At 37.1% G+C, this 13,963-nt stretch overlaps 1 protein-coding gene across 3 annotated transcripts in view; it reads left to right on the top strand.

Annotated features, from left to right (window-relative positions):
- Positions 1 to 13,963, top strand: part of HPSE (heparanase) — a 95,415-nt gene that overhangs the window by 43,948 nt on the left and 37,504 nt on the right. For all 3 annotated transcript variants that reach the window (XM_053703242.1, XM_053703241.1, XM_053703243.1), the window contains one exon: positions 11,482 to 11,529. In XM_053703242.1, coding sequence (XP_053559217.1) covers positions 11,482 to 11,529 — 48 coding nt within the window. The remainder of the gene's footprint in view (positions 1 to 11,481; positions 11,530 to 13,963) is intronic.

Below are 13,963 nucleotides of genomic sequence, written 5' to 3'. Positions count from 1 at the left end.
TCTTCCAATGCGGTAACAGAATAATCACGGTCCTCAAGGTGGTAACGTACACGAACAAAGCTAAAGCCTTTAAACTTCTTATCTGCTTGTTTTTTGTTACCATACTGAATTATTGGGCATATCCTATTACCTGCAACATCCAATATAAACAAACATTGTATGTCTGTGGAATGTCTGAACTTGTAAATATTTTAGGCTGTGTGTGATTGCGTGAAGTAAAAAGGATCAAGTGTTTCTACCATTGCAGATTCTGAGCGTGTCAGTATTTCTTTTTCATCTGTGGCCTCCGGTTACATATATATATATATCGAACATAAGATATATATTATATTAATAAATCCTTATGTTTATTAACACCTAAGTCAGTAGTTAATATATAAATTCATCATATATTAAATGTCTCATATTGTTTAATCAGGCTACATAGAAGTTGTTTTCTGATTATTACAAAAAAGAGCAACAAGCTCTAATCTTAGGGCTAACCTTTATAACAAATGTGCAAATACTTGTTTACTGAAATACAAAGCTCAGAATACCACATAATAATCAGGCCCAAAACCGAATTTTGAAATAATTAACATTATGGATCCTAATGAAATAAAAAAGGAGTTTAATAATGTCTATCTTAAACTTGATTATTTAGCAAGAGCTGTGACTGAAGTGCAGACTGAAAATGCTGCACTTAAAACTATAGTTAAAGATTTTGTTACACAAAAGCCTCATGACCCACCTGAACCTCATATTAATTATCCACAACCTTTTTCAGGGAAACGTTCTGAATTCAGGGAATTTAAGAATGCCTGTAATTTATTATTTTCTCTTAGACCTAAGACTTATCATACTGAGCGGATTAAAGTTTGTACCACAATATCTTTCCTACAAGGTGAACCCAGGACTTGGGCTAATAGGTTTTTTGAAAACAATAACAATATCCTGGATTCATTACAAGATTTTTTTTCTGCTTTAACTAGTCTATATCAAGACTCAAATTCTCAAATAAATGCTGAAATGAGATTGAGGTCTTTAAAACAGGGTAAGAGAAATGTGGAGGATTATACCACTGAGTTTCAGATGTGGGCAGAGGACTCTCAGTGGAATGAAATCAGTTTGAAGAATCAATATCGTTTAGGTTTATCTGAAACACTCAAAGATGAACTTTCCCGTCTTGAGATCCCAGATACCCTTGAGGGTCTTATTAAATTAACCCCTTAAGGACCAGCGACGTACCCTGTATGTCGCTGGCCTTTTTTTGGGACTTGATTGTTTTATAGCGCGGTCTTGCCACCAGCGTTGAGACTGCTCTATTCCACAAAGCCTTCTGGAGGGAGGGCATTAATAGTGTGTTCTTGCTAGACTTGTGCTTTTATGTCCTGAAAAAACCCTTAACGACCAGTGACATACAGGGTACATTGTGGTCATTAAGGGGTTAAGTACATCTTTAGATCGTCGTTTGAGAGAAAGGAGGGCAGAGAAGGCCTCTAATGATAACCCATACAGAAAACCTTACCAAGTCACAACAAGTCATGACAGAGCTCATGGCAGTGCTACCCCTATGGAGATTGGTGTTCTTAGAGGACCTCTGTCACCAGAGGAAAAAATTAGAGGGAGGTTGGAAAATCTCTGTTTATATTGTGCTCAAAAAGAACATGTAGTATCTACTTGTCCTTTGTTGAAAAAACAAAAGAATGGTAAGACAATAACCAGTGACTTTATTTACAGCATAGCTAATGATACACACATGACTTTGTCCATTTCTTTACAGTGGGACCAGAAAAATATCCAAACCAAGGCATTAATTGATTCAGGAGCATCCGGAAATTACATTGATTCCACTTATGTAAATAAAAATCGAATACCTATTATTTGTAAACAAAATCCTGTATCTATTAAGCTGATAGATGGTTCATTAATAGAACAAGGACCTATTACACATCATACTATTCCCCTGCTTGTAACATCATTGCAGGGACACACTGAATATTTATCTTTTGATCTCATATCCATACATCAGCATACTCTCATCTTAGGCTATCCTTGGTTGAAGAAACACAACCCACACATAAATTGGGTTTCAAATAAGGTAACATTAGATTCTGCTTTTTGTTTAAACACTTGTTACCCACATCAAACCATAGCGTCACTTGATATTGGTTTACCCTCGTGTTATCAGGATTTGGCAGATGTATTTAATTTAAAAGAGGCAGAAAACCTTCCACCTCATAGGGATTTTGACTGTCCTATCGATATAATACCTGGTTCCAAAATCCCACATGGTAAGATCTATCCCCTCTCTCAAGAGGAACTCCAGTATATAAGAAACTACCTAGACGAAAATTTACGTAAGGGATTTATTTCACACTCCACATCCCCTGCAGCTGCAGGAATGTTTCTAGTAAGAAACAAGGATGGTACCATAAGACCTATTATTGATTATAGAGCATTAAATAACATCACAATAAAAAACAGATACCCTTTACCTTTAATACCTGAACTTTTGGAACGTCTAACTGGTGCAACTATTTACACCAAATTAGATTTAAAGGGAGCTTATAATTTGATTAGAATTAAAGAAGGTCACGAATGGAAAACGGCATTCAGGACCAGATATGGCCTTTTCCAATATAATGTAATGCCTTTTGGTCTGAGTAATGCTCCGGCAACTTTTCAGTTTTTTATAAATGAGATCTTTCGTGACCTGATAGACGTTTGTGTCATAATATACCTTGACGACATAATTTATTCTAGAACACCTCAAGAACATGAAAAACATGTACGCTGGGTATTAACTCGTTTAAAAGAACACAAACTATATGCTAAACTGGAAAAATGTTCCTTTCATGTCACAGAAATAAAATTCTTGGGTTATATCATCAGTCCCAACAAAATTCAAATGGATCCGGAGAAGGTATCAGCAATTCTAAATTGGCCTACTCCTACTTCCACAAAATCTGTACAACGATTCATTGGTTTTGCGAATTTTTATAGGAAGTTTATAAAAAATTTCTCTTCAATCGTTAAACCATTAACAACACTTACTAGTGAAAAACAAAGATTTAAGTGGACAGAATCCGCTAGTCTTGCCTTTAATAAATTGAAAGAATATTTTACTACAGCACCCATTCTAGCTATGCCAGATTTTGATTTAGAATTTATCCTTGAAGTAGATGCATCCGACTCAGGTATCGGTGCAGTTTTATCACAACAAGATAAGAACAAGACTGAGATTCATCCTATCGCTTTCTATTCAAAAATGTTAACTAGCGCTGAGAAAAACTATAGCATAGGAGATAAAGAACTTCTAGCTATAAAACGTGCTCTAGATCACTGGAGACATTTATTAGAAGGTTCTAAACTACCTTTTAAGATTTATACTGACCATAAAAATCTTGAATTTCTAAAAACAAGTAAGACCTTGTCTGCAAGACAAGCAAGATGGTCTATATTCTTTGATCGTTTCAATTTTCTTTTAACCTACAGACCAGGACACTTAAATACCAAAGCCGATGCTCTCTCTAGATTACATGAACAAGACACTCATAATCAAATTAACCAAATCATTCCAAAAGAAAAAATTATAGGTTTACTAACACCTTTAGAAGAGTAGATATTAAAAGAATTAAAACATGAACCACCACATGGAATAGACTGTCAAAAAGATTCCAATACTGGTCTTTTTTATCATAATTCTAAACTATATATCCCCAAACAAATTAGATCTTCTATTCTTAAACAAACCCATGACGGGACACTAGCAGGTCATCCAGGTATTTCTAAAACTATAGACCTAACAAGGAGAAATTATTGGTGGCCACTCATGGATACCTATATTACAAATTATGTAAAACATTGTGATACCTGTGCCAGAAACAAGTTAGCACACAAAAGACCATCAGGTCTTTTATCTCCTCTGCCTATTCCTGACAAACCCTGGAGTACCATATCAATGGACTTTATTGTCGAGTTACCTGAATCCCACCATTACAATACTATTTTAGTTGTCATTGATCATTTAACAAGACTGGCTCATTACATTCCCCTAAAAGGTCTCCCTACAGCTTTCACTACAGCTCACGTTTTCTTAGACAACATAGTTCGCTTACATGGACTGCCCAAGGTTATTATAACTGATCGTGGTACACAGTTTACCTCTAATTTTTGGAGATCCTTATGTAAGCTAATAAAGATTGATTCAAGATACTCAACTGCTTTTCACCGTCAGACAAATGGCCTTACAGAACGACTCAACCAAACCCTTGAACAATATCTTCATTGTTATATATCTCATCTGCAGGATGACTGGTCATCCTATTTACCTTTGGCAGAATTCTGTTATAACAATACTACTTCTACATCAACTAAACTATCCCCATTCTTCGTTACTTATGGATATCATCCTACTACCATTTCATTGTCCTCTCAACAAGTGAACTCTCCCTCAGCATTGGATTTCGCAACTACCCTACAAGAAAGACTTAACATCCTGAAAAAACATCTTTCGGAAGCTAAAGATTATCAAAAAAGGTTATATGATACCCATCACACTGCTAGCCCGGCTTATCAGATTGGAGATTTAGTACTACTCTCGACAAAGAATCTCAAACTGTCAGTTCCTAGCAAAAAGTTGGCAAATCAATACTTGGGTCCTTTTAAGATTTCTAAAATAATCAACCTCAATGCTGTGAGGTTAGAGCTTCCCCAGGATTTTAAGATTCACCCCTCTTTTCATGTCTCTTTGTTAAAGCCATATCTTCCTTCACCTCAGTCTCTCTCCTTGACTCGACCACCTCCAATACTCATTGATGATCGAGAGGAGTATGAAGTTGAAGCTGTGTTGGATTCTAGAATCCATAGGAGGAGGTTAGAGTACCTTGTGAAATGGAAAGGTTATGGTTCGGAGGATAACTCTTGGCAGCTTCATTCTGATCTTCGCACTCCCCGTCTTCTACGAAATTTTCATCGCCGCTATCCTGAGAAACCTAGTTTGGAAACCCCTGGGGTGCTTCCTTGAAGGGGGGGAGATGTGGTATACCTTTAACTCTAACCCCTCCTATTTGGTCTCCACCCTATTTAAGGACTACCTGTAACACTCATTTACTGCCTGATTATTGAAGTCATAGCTACTCTGTTGTAGCTTTCCTTATTTCAGGTCTCCTATTGCTTGTATCCTGTGCAAGGTGGTTTACTATGTTTACTCTTGATACGTCTTGAATCTCTTACGATCTTATCGTTACTTTGTCATTACCGACTCTGGATCATTCAACGGCCGGATCTACTTTTTCACCGCTACCCGGAAGTAAGCCGCATTCACACACGCTGCCTGTCCCAGACACGGATCTTCCAATGCGGGTAACAGAATAATCACGGTCCTCAAGGTGGTAACGTACACGAACAAAGCTAAAGCCTTTAAACTTCTTATCTGCTTGTTTTTTGTTACCATACTGAATTATTGGGCATATCCTATTACCTGCAACATCCAATATAAACAAACATTGTATGTCTGTGGAATGTCTGAACTTGTAAATATTTTAGGCTGTGTGTGATTGCGTGAAGTAAAAAGGATCAAGTGTTTCTACCATTGCAGATTCTGAGCGTGTCAGTATTTCTTTTTCATCTGTGGCCTCCGGTTACATATATATATATATCGAACATAAGATATATATTATATTAATAAATCCTTATGTTTATTAACACCTAAGTCAGTAGTTAATATATAAATTCATCATATATTAAATGTCTCATATTGTTTAATCAGGCTACATAGAAGTTGTTTTCTGATTATTACAAAAAAGAGCAACAAGCTCTAATCTTAGGGCTAACCTTTATAACAAATGTGCAAATACTTGTTTACTGAAATACAAAGCTCAGAATACCACAACTGTTGGCCGTATTGGGTTGCCGTAGTGCCTTTCACGCATGCGCAGTTGCGCGGAAGGGACGCCACGGCACTCAAATTGATTCGGCAGAGCTGTTAGCTACTTGGGGATAACTGGTTATAAAGGGGTTAAGTACACTTGTTTTTTTCTATGTCTAAAGACGGGGTAGAACCTGAAAACGTTTACTTGACAGAATAAAAGGTGGATTATTTCATAAGATCGATGAGTGTGTTCCTTTGTGACCAACTTGGATATGTTTTTCAATGCACCCCAGCAGTTGAACTTTGAGTAAGTGTGTGCCAGCCTTCCTGTGGGATTATATATATATATATATATATATATATATATATATATATATATATATATATATATATATATATATATATATACACACACACACACACACACTGCTTTCAGATTCCTTAATTTTTTTCACATTTTGTTATGTTGCAGTCGTATGCTGAAATGGTTTAAAATTAAAAACAATTCACATCAATCTACACGCCATACCCCATAATGACAAAGCAAAAAATAGATTTTTGAGAACTTTGCAAATTTATTAATAAGAAAAAAATGAAATATCACTTTGACAGAAGTATAAAGACCCTTAACTCATTATTTAGTTGAAGCACGTTTGGCAGGCTCAAGTCTATTTGGGTATGATGCGACAAGCTTTGCACATCTGGATTTGATCATTTTTTTGCCACTCGTCTCTGCTGCTTGATTGGGTTCAAGGGCAGGCTCTGTATGAGCCACTCAAGAGTTTTCCCTAAGCCTCTCTTGCATTGTATTGGCTGTGTCCTTAGGGTCATTGTCCTGTTGGAAGGTGAACCTTTGGCCCAGTCTGAGGTCGTTAGCACTCTGGATTAGATTTTAAGGACATGTCTGTAAGAACAGTTTTAACCGGATTACGTAAGCATCACTTGAATGCTAAGGCAGAAAAGTGTTTATTCAACACAGACACCATTACTTTCCTGGGCTATCACATTTCCCCATCAGGTATAGAAATGGAGACGCACAAGGTTGAAGCCATTACTACTTGGCCTACTCCCACTTCAAAAGTCGAAGTTCAGAGATTCATTGGCTTCGCAAACTTTTATAGAAAATTCATCAGAGCATTTTCAGCCATAGTCAAACCCCTTTCCAACCTTACTGGTAGTAGTTCCAAATTTCTTTGGACTCCCCAAGCAGAACAATCATTCCAAACCCTAAAACAAAAATTATGTACTGCTCCTATACTCCAATTACCTGATGCCAACTTGCAATATACTCTGGAAGTCGATGCTTCCGAATTTGCTATAGGAGCAGTTTTATCCCAAAGGAAATCAGTAAAAAGCCATCTCCCCCCTATTGCCTATTACTCTAGGGTTATGACCCCACCTGAAATAAATGACTGTATTGGGGGGAGAGAATTTTTAGCAATAAAAGCTTCATTAGAGCACTGGCGTCACCTTTTAAAGGGTACTACTCTACCCATAATTATTCTCACCGATCATAGGAATCTAGAATATCTTAAAATTAACAAAACCTTGACATTTAGACAGGTTAGATGGAACCTTTTCTTTTCTAGATTCAATTACCACATCACATATAGGCCAGGTATAAAGAATGCCAAAGCAGACGCCTCCTCTCTAGAAAAGATCCCAAACCTAATTATCCCACAGTTCCCTTCACTGTCATACCTTCTCATAATATTATTGGTATCACTACAAGCAGTATTGCAGATTTTCAAGAAAACCAAAGGCAAGACCCACAACTTCCTTTGGAGAAGGTTCATAGAGATACTGATGGGTTATAATATCATAACAAACTCTTACACGTACCCACATCACTTTGTACTGTTCATGACTCTCACAGCTGGGCATCCAGGTGTACATAAAACACTACATCTCTTGAGGAGGGACTACTTGTGGCCTACTATGAATTCTGGCACTCGACATTACATTCAGACTTGTCCTACATGTACTAAATGTAAAACCCAGAAAACTAAACCATATGGACTACTTTTGTCTCTCCCGATTCCTAATAGACCGTAGAGAGACATCGCTATTGACTTTATTGTAGAACTACCCACTTCATCTAACTATAATACTATAATGGTAGTCGTAGAATTATTCGCTAGGATGGCACATTTCATTCTCTGTCATTCATTACCTACTGCCTCTGAAACTGCCACATTGTTTCTTAAGGAGATTGTTAAGTTACATGGACTTCCTACCACCATTACATCAGATAGAGGTAGCCAGTTTACGTCCAAATTTTGGACCCAGTTGTGTAACTCACTTCGTATTGAGAGAAAGTTGAGCTCTGCTTACCATCCGCAAACAAACGGACAAACAGAGCGCACCAACCAAAGCCTTGAGCAGTATCTTTGCTGTTATTGTACCACGGAACAAGACAATTGGTCCTCCCTATTACCCACTTCTGAGTTTACCTTTTAATAATACAGTCAACTCTTTAACTCACATGACACCATTCTTCGCAAACTATGGTTTCCACCCTAGCTACCATCTTTTTTCAAGAATTGACAGTTCTTCACTCCTTGTTAATGACACCATCAACACGCTTGCTTCTGGCTTTAAGCTGTTGCAACAAAATATCCAACAAACCCAGGAAAAACACAAACATAAATTACGACCTCAGGAGGCGACCGGCCCCGGAGTACCAAGTTGGAGATCTTGTATGGTTCTCCACCAAAAATCTCAAGTTACCAATTCCCAGTAAGAAACTTGGTGGGTTGTTCATTGGTCCCTTCTCAATAGTCAAGGTGGTTAATCCTAATGCCATGACTCTCAAGTTGCTGATAATCAAAAAAGGGTTTGGAAAACAGCACACTAATTCCTAGGCTTGTGGGGCACGGAATGTAGGACCTGCCAAGTCCAAAGGTATAATCCAAGCAACAAAAGGTATTCCAGGCTCCAAGAATTTAAAAAGAACCTTTATTTTAGAGACAAGTTAGAGACACTGACACCCAAAGGTATGAATAAGGATTTTGATTGGAGTCTGTTTCTTTAAATCTCATTTTTATGTTAAAATGACAAAATATATAAAGATAAAAAAAAAATCTTTAGAATCTGCTAATAATGTGCAATATACCTCTGATTTGAATATGTTTATATGGGTTTTATGTTTTATAATTTTTTTTATATATGTAACTTTTATCTTCTTGTGATAAAAATAATTCTGTGATGCATTCATTTTTGCTTCCACAAGATGACACTATTGTATAATTAGTTTTTCACATGAAGATAAGCAACAGGTGAGGGTATATAAAGGCATTTACCTGTGTATTTTCAAGTATATAGCAGGCTTGAAACGTCGTATGTTCTATTTCTGAGGACCCCATGTAAGAAAATAAAGGTTCTTTTTAAATTCTTTGAGGCTGGAATACCTTTTGTTTCTTGGATTATGAATTTCAAATTACCATACTCGTAGCATATCCATCCCACATTTCATGTGTTGCTTCTTAAACCTTATGTACCCCTCAGGGCTGTGACCACTACACCTGCTGATCCCATATCCTCAAGTGATGATGTTGGATAGGAGATTGATTCCATCGTAGACTCCCGTTATCGCAATATCTTGCAGTATCTAGTCCACTGGAAGGGTTTACGGATCTGATGAGGACTCCTGGGAGTCCGCTGCTAACTTATCTGCTCCACGTTTGGTGTCCCTCTTCCACCGCAGAAACCCTGATCGTCCTAAGCCTTGAAACGTGGAGCGGTTCCTTAGGGGGGTGATCTGTCATGTATCTGGTCACTGGCCCTTCAATGCTTCTTAATTACCTCCTGCTTGACACTATTTAAGGCCCCTCCTATTTACCTTCAGTGCTTGGTAATTTTGTTCCGATGAACAGTGGCTATTCCTGTTGAACAAGTGCAACCTAGCCTTTTTAACCGTTTAGGTAAAATCCTTACTGTTTCGTTTCTACACTCCTCACAGAGTCCTGCTGCCTGTATGCAGCCTCTTGCAGCTGCATTTCTCACACTCAGTCTGAATCGCTGACATCATCATACAGCATCCGTCACTTCCATTGTGTCTCACAGCTCTCTTCAATCTGCATGCTACTGAGCAGCCTCACAGCTATCATCTAATACTGCCGGGTTGTAAGTATTCCACTTGTAATTTCTACATTTACCAAGATCGTGACACAGCTTTTCTGGAGTAAGATCACCCACTGTGCAACTCTCCTGTCATCTGGACACTACTAATCCTAATCCGGAACTGTGAGTAATTTAACCCTCTCTACTTGGGACTGTTCTTGCTGCATTTACATTCTAGCCTGTTTCTGCTAAATGGTTATACATTGCTTGGGACATTGCTGCATTGTCTTGCTTTTACCTAGCTATTGTGTGTCATAACTACTACAATCAAGGCTTGCATAATATATTGACTGTTTGCAACTAACTAACGCTGCATAACCTGTCTCTATGTACTTATCTCTACTTGGGAGTGCAATTATTGAATAACTATCCTGGGTCAAGCTACATATTATTCCTACTATCCACTGCATATTCAACAATCACTACAGATCTAAATCATTACCAATTGTACAGTACATATATACCTTATACTCATCTCTGGTGTAAGGCAAACCTTCCAACACTGTCATAACCTATGGTTACACAAACCCCTCCTTGGGTTCAATAGTGTTACCCTCAGTCTATGAACTGAACAGAACCCTAGGTTAACAACTCTTTTGGGTTCGATATCTGTGAGACTGAGTGGTAACTAGCACAGTAGTTCTGAACCTTGACATCCAGAGAGACCATTGGGTTCTTGGTCACCTCTCTTACCAAGGCCCTTCTCCCCCGATCTGCTCAGTTTGGTCGGGCAGCTAGCTCTAGGAAGAGTCCTGGTTGTTCTAAACTACTTCCATTTAAGGATTATGGAGGCTACTGTGCTCTTGTGGGGCAACATTTTTCTACCAGCCTTCTTCATATCTGTGCCTTGACACAATCCTGTCTCTAATCTCTGCAGGCTGTTCATTTGACCTCACGGCTTGTTTTTTTCTTTGATATGCATTTTCAGCTGTAAGACCTTATATAGACAGGTGTGCCTTTACAAATCATGTCCAATTAATTGAATTTGCCACAGGTGGACTTCAATCAAAGAGTAGAAACAACTCAAACATGATCCAGAGAAATGAGATGCACCTGAGCTAAATTTGAATTGTCATAGCAAAGGGTCTGAATACTTGTGTCAAAATGATAAAATTTTGGTTTGTTTTGTCATTGTGGGGTATGGAGGTTTTTTTTTATTATTTAAACCATTTTAGCATAAGGCTGCCACATAAAATGTGAAAGAAATGAAGGGACTTTCTGTATGCACTGTAAAAAAAATAATAAAAGAATATATATACATTATATATATATATATATATATATATATATATATATATATATATATATATATATATATATATATATATAAAGATCAGGAAATGTGTTGTTGTTTTTTTGGTTGTTGTTTTCTTTGTCCAATGCAATTTATTAATTTATTATAGAGTATATTTATTTATTGATTTGTTTATACAGGCACAGAAAATACCTTTTAATGTTCTTTTAATAACTTGTGACCCATTCTGTTCTTTTTTTTTTATTTCTAGTTTTTTAAAATCTGGAGGTAAATTCATCAATTCAGTGACTTGGCATCAGTGAGTATACACAAATTCTGAATTAATTTATAATAGTATTATATTTAAGCTAATATTGGAAGTGCCTACAAATAATGTTAACCAAAATCTGTATAATTTATAATAGATAATAATGTTGTATTTTTAATTCAGGGGTAATTATATTATTAGTATATAGTGCAATTATTGGTGTATTATTTAAACAACTGCAGAGTTAAATTTCTCACTCAAAAATTTAAAAAGGCAGGAAATTATAGGTCTTATATCCCACAATGTATATTCAAAGCTAAAATGATGTGCTTCAGTGTACTGCTAAACACTTTGTGGACTAAGCACTGCATGCAAGGACAGTTGTAGTAACTGCACATCTTTAAATTGGAGCTTTTTTCTAAGCAACATTTAGATTCAGGGTGTTATTTAGAATGTGGTGGAATTTTTTTTTTTATTTACCATAAAGACAAGAATTTCCTGACTTATGTATTTGTGAGCGAGAAGTTCATTGTGTGTGTGTGATGTATGTGTGTGTATATATGTGATGGTAATGGGTTGCATGCACACCTGACTGCACATCCTATGACCTGAGTAGTACTATCAGAACAAGCACTTTCCATACAAAAGCAGCTACATCAAAGCAGGCTGGGTGCAAACTCCTCTAGGGATTAAAGGGACATTATACACTCGTTTTTTCTTTTCAGAAATGTTTTGTATATTATCTATTTATATAGCCCATAACGGTTTTTTTTAAATGTATAGTTTTGCTAATTTTTAAATAACATTGCTCTGATTTTCAGACTCCTAACCAAGCCCCAAAGTTTTAGGAGAATACTGACAGATACCTACTCCAGCTTGCTCCTGTTTGTGTAAATGGTCTTTTCATATGCAAAAGAAGGGGGAGGGGAGAGGGTCTTATTTGCCACTTGCAGTGGCCTTTCCAACAGAGCTGAACTGAGAGCTTCTAAGTAAGTTTTTAAACAGTTTTATACTGGATTTTTATATCAGTATCTGGGCATCTTGTTCTTTATAGTAGTGTCTATTACATGCAGTTATATGAAAATGAGTGTATACTGTCCCTTTAACCACAAATACAAACACACAGCCAAACAGTTTAGCTGACACTTACTCATGGACATAATGCAGCAACTGCTAACAACAATAGTCTACTTTGCTGTTTTCTAACAATGCTTGCAATCTGCTCCTGTGAGTGAGCTCCAGCTTAATTCAGCTCCTCTAGGAGAAAAAACCCCCAAATCATTACATTTTCACGTTTATTTCTAAATCTGCATTATTAGGCCTGTCTAAATGATTTTTTCTAGGGGCGTCAACTACAGGGTCTCCACTGCTACCAGGCCAGTCCTTTTAGGGGGCCTGTCCACTGCTGCTCCAGCAGAATTGGAGTTCAGAACAGCTTGTTTACCGGGCTGCACTTTTTCTAATCACCGCTAAACTTGTGGTGACTGAAAAACAACCAGAAATAAGAACAGAAAGCAAGTAGTTTGCTGTGGTAATTTTTTCTTTTCTTTGTGCTGTAGTGTTTGTTAGAGGTGTTTGCTAGGCTGTGTATGTGGTATGTGTGTGTGTGTGTGTATATATATGTATGTGTATATATATCATTAGCTATGCTTTGGGAAGGGATGCTTTTCAAATGAGGGGGCCCTACCACAGACTTTGCCCTGGGGCCCATTGAGTTCTAATTATGCCTCTGATTTGTTCCTAATTAAAGTCAGCTTGGACCAACAATGTACTACACAGCTTAATACAGCTGGTGAGCCAGTCAGGTGTGGCATATGTGCTCAGCTGACAATTACTGGCTAATAATTATTACTGTTTTTCAGCAGCATACACACATATGCTGAGGGCCTGTGCACCAGTATTCAAACACCACACCATCTCAGCACCTTCTCAGAGTAAGCAGTGGCCTATATGACACAAATGAAGTCTTCACACATAACATACACACCACCGCCAACTCTGAGCTTGAATAGTGCTCAGGCTGTCGAAGCGAATGGAAATATATTGGAAATACAATTTCATATAAAATTGGAATGTACCCATAGACATTTCAATTTTGATCTTTCTATCGCTATAAAACGCATCAAGAGTTCGAGGGACATGAAAACCAAAATAGTTACTTCATGATTCACAAAGAACATACAATTTAAACAACTATCCAATTTATATTTTACCAAATTCGCTTCATTCTCTTGGTATCTTTTGTTGAAGGAGCAGCAATACGCTACTGGGACCTACCTGAAAACATCAGCTGAATCAATTAAAAAGCATATATGTGCAGCCACCAATTAGCAGCTATCTCCCAGTAGTGCATTGTTGTTCCTCAGCCTACTTTAGTTATGCTTTTCAACAAAGGGAACAATAGCAAATTACATAATAAAATTAAATTAGAAAGTTGTTTAGAATGAAATGCTCTATTTGATAGACATAGACAAGCAATAATAGA

This window comes from Bombina bombina, chromosome 2 (genome assembly GCF_027579735.1).
Source record: "Bombina bombina isolate aBomBom1 chromosome 2, aBomBom1.pri, whole genome shotgun sequence".
Classification (NCBI taxonomy): Eukaryota; Metazoa; Chordata; class Amphibia; order Anura; family Bombinatoridae; genus Bombina; species Bombina bombina.
The sequence above is the reverse complement of the archived record's forward strand: the minus strand, read 5'-3'. Positions and strand labels throughout refer to the sequence as shown.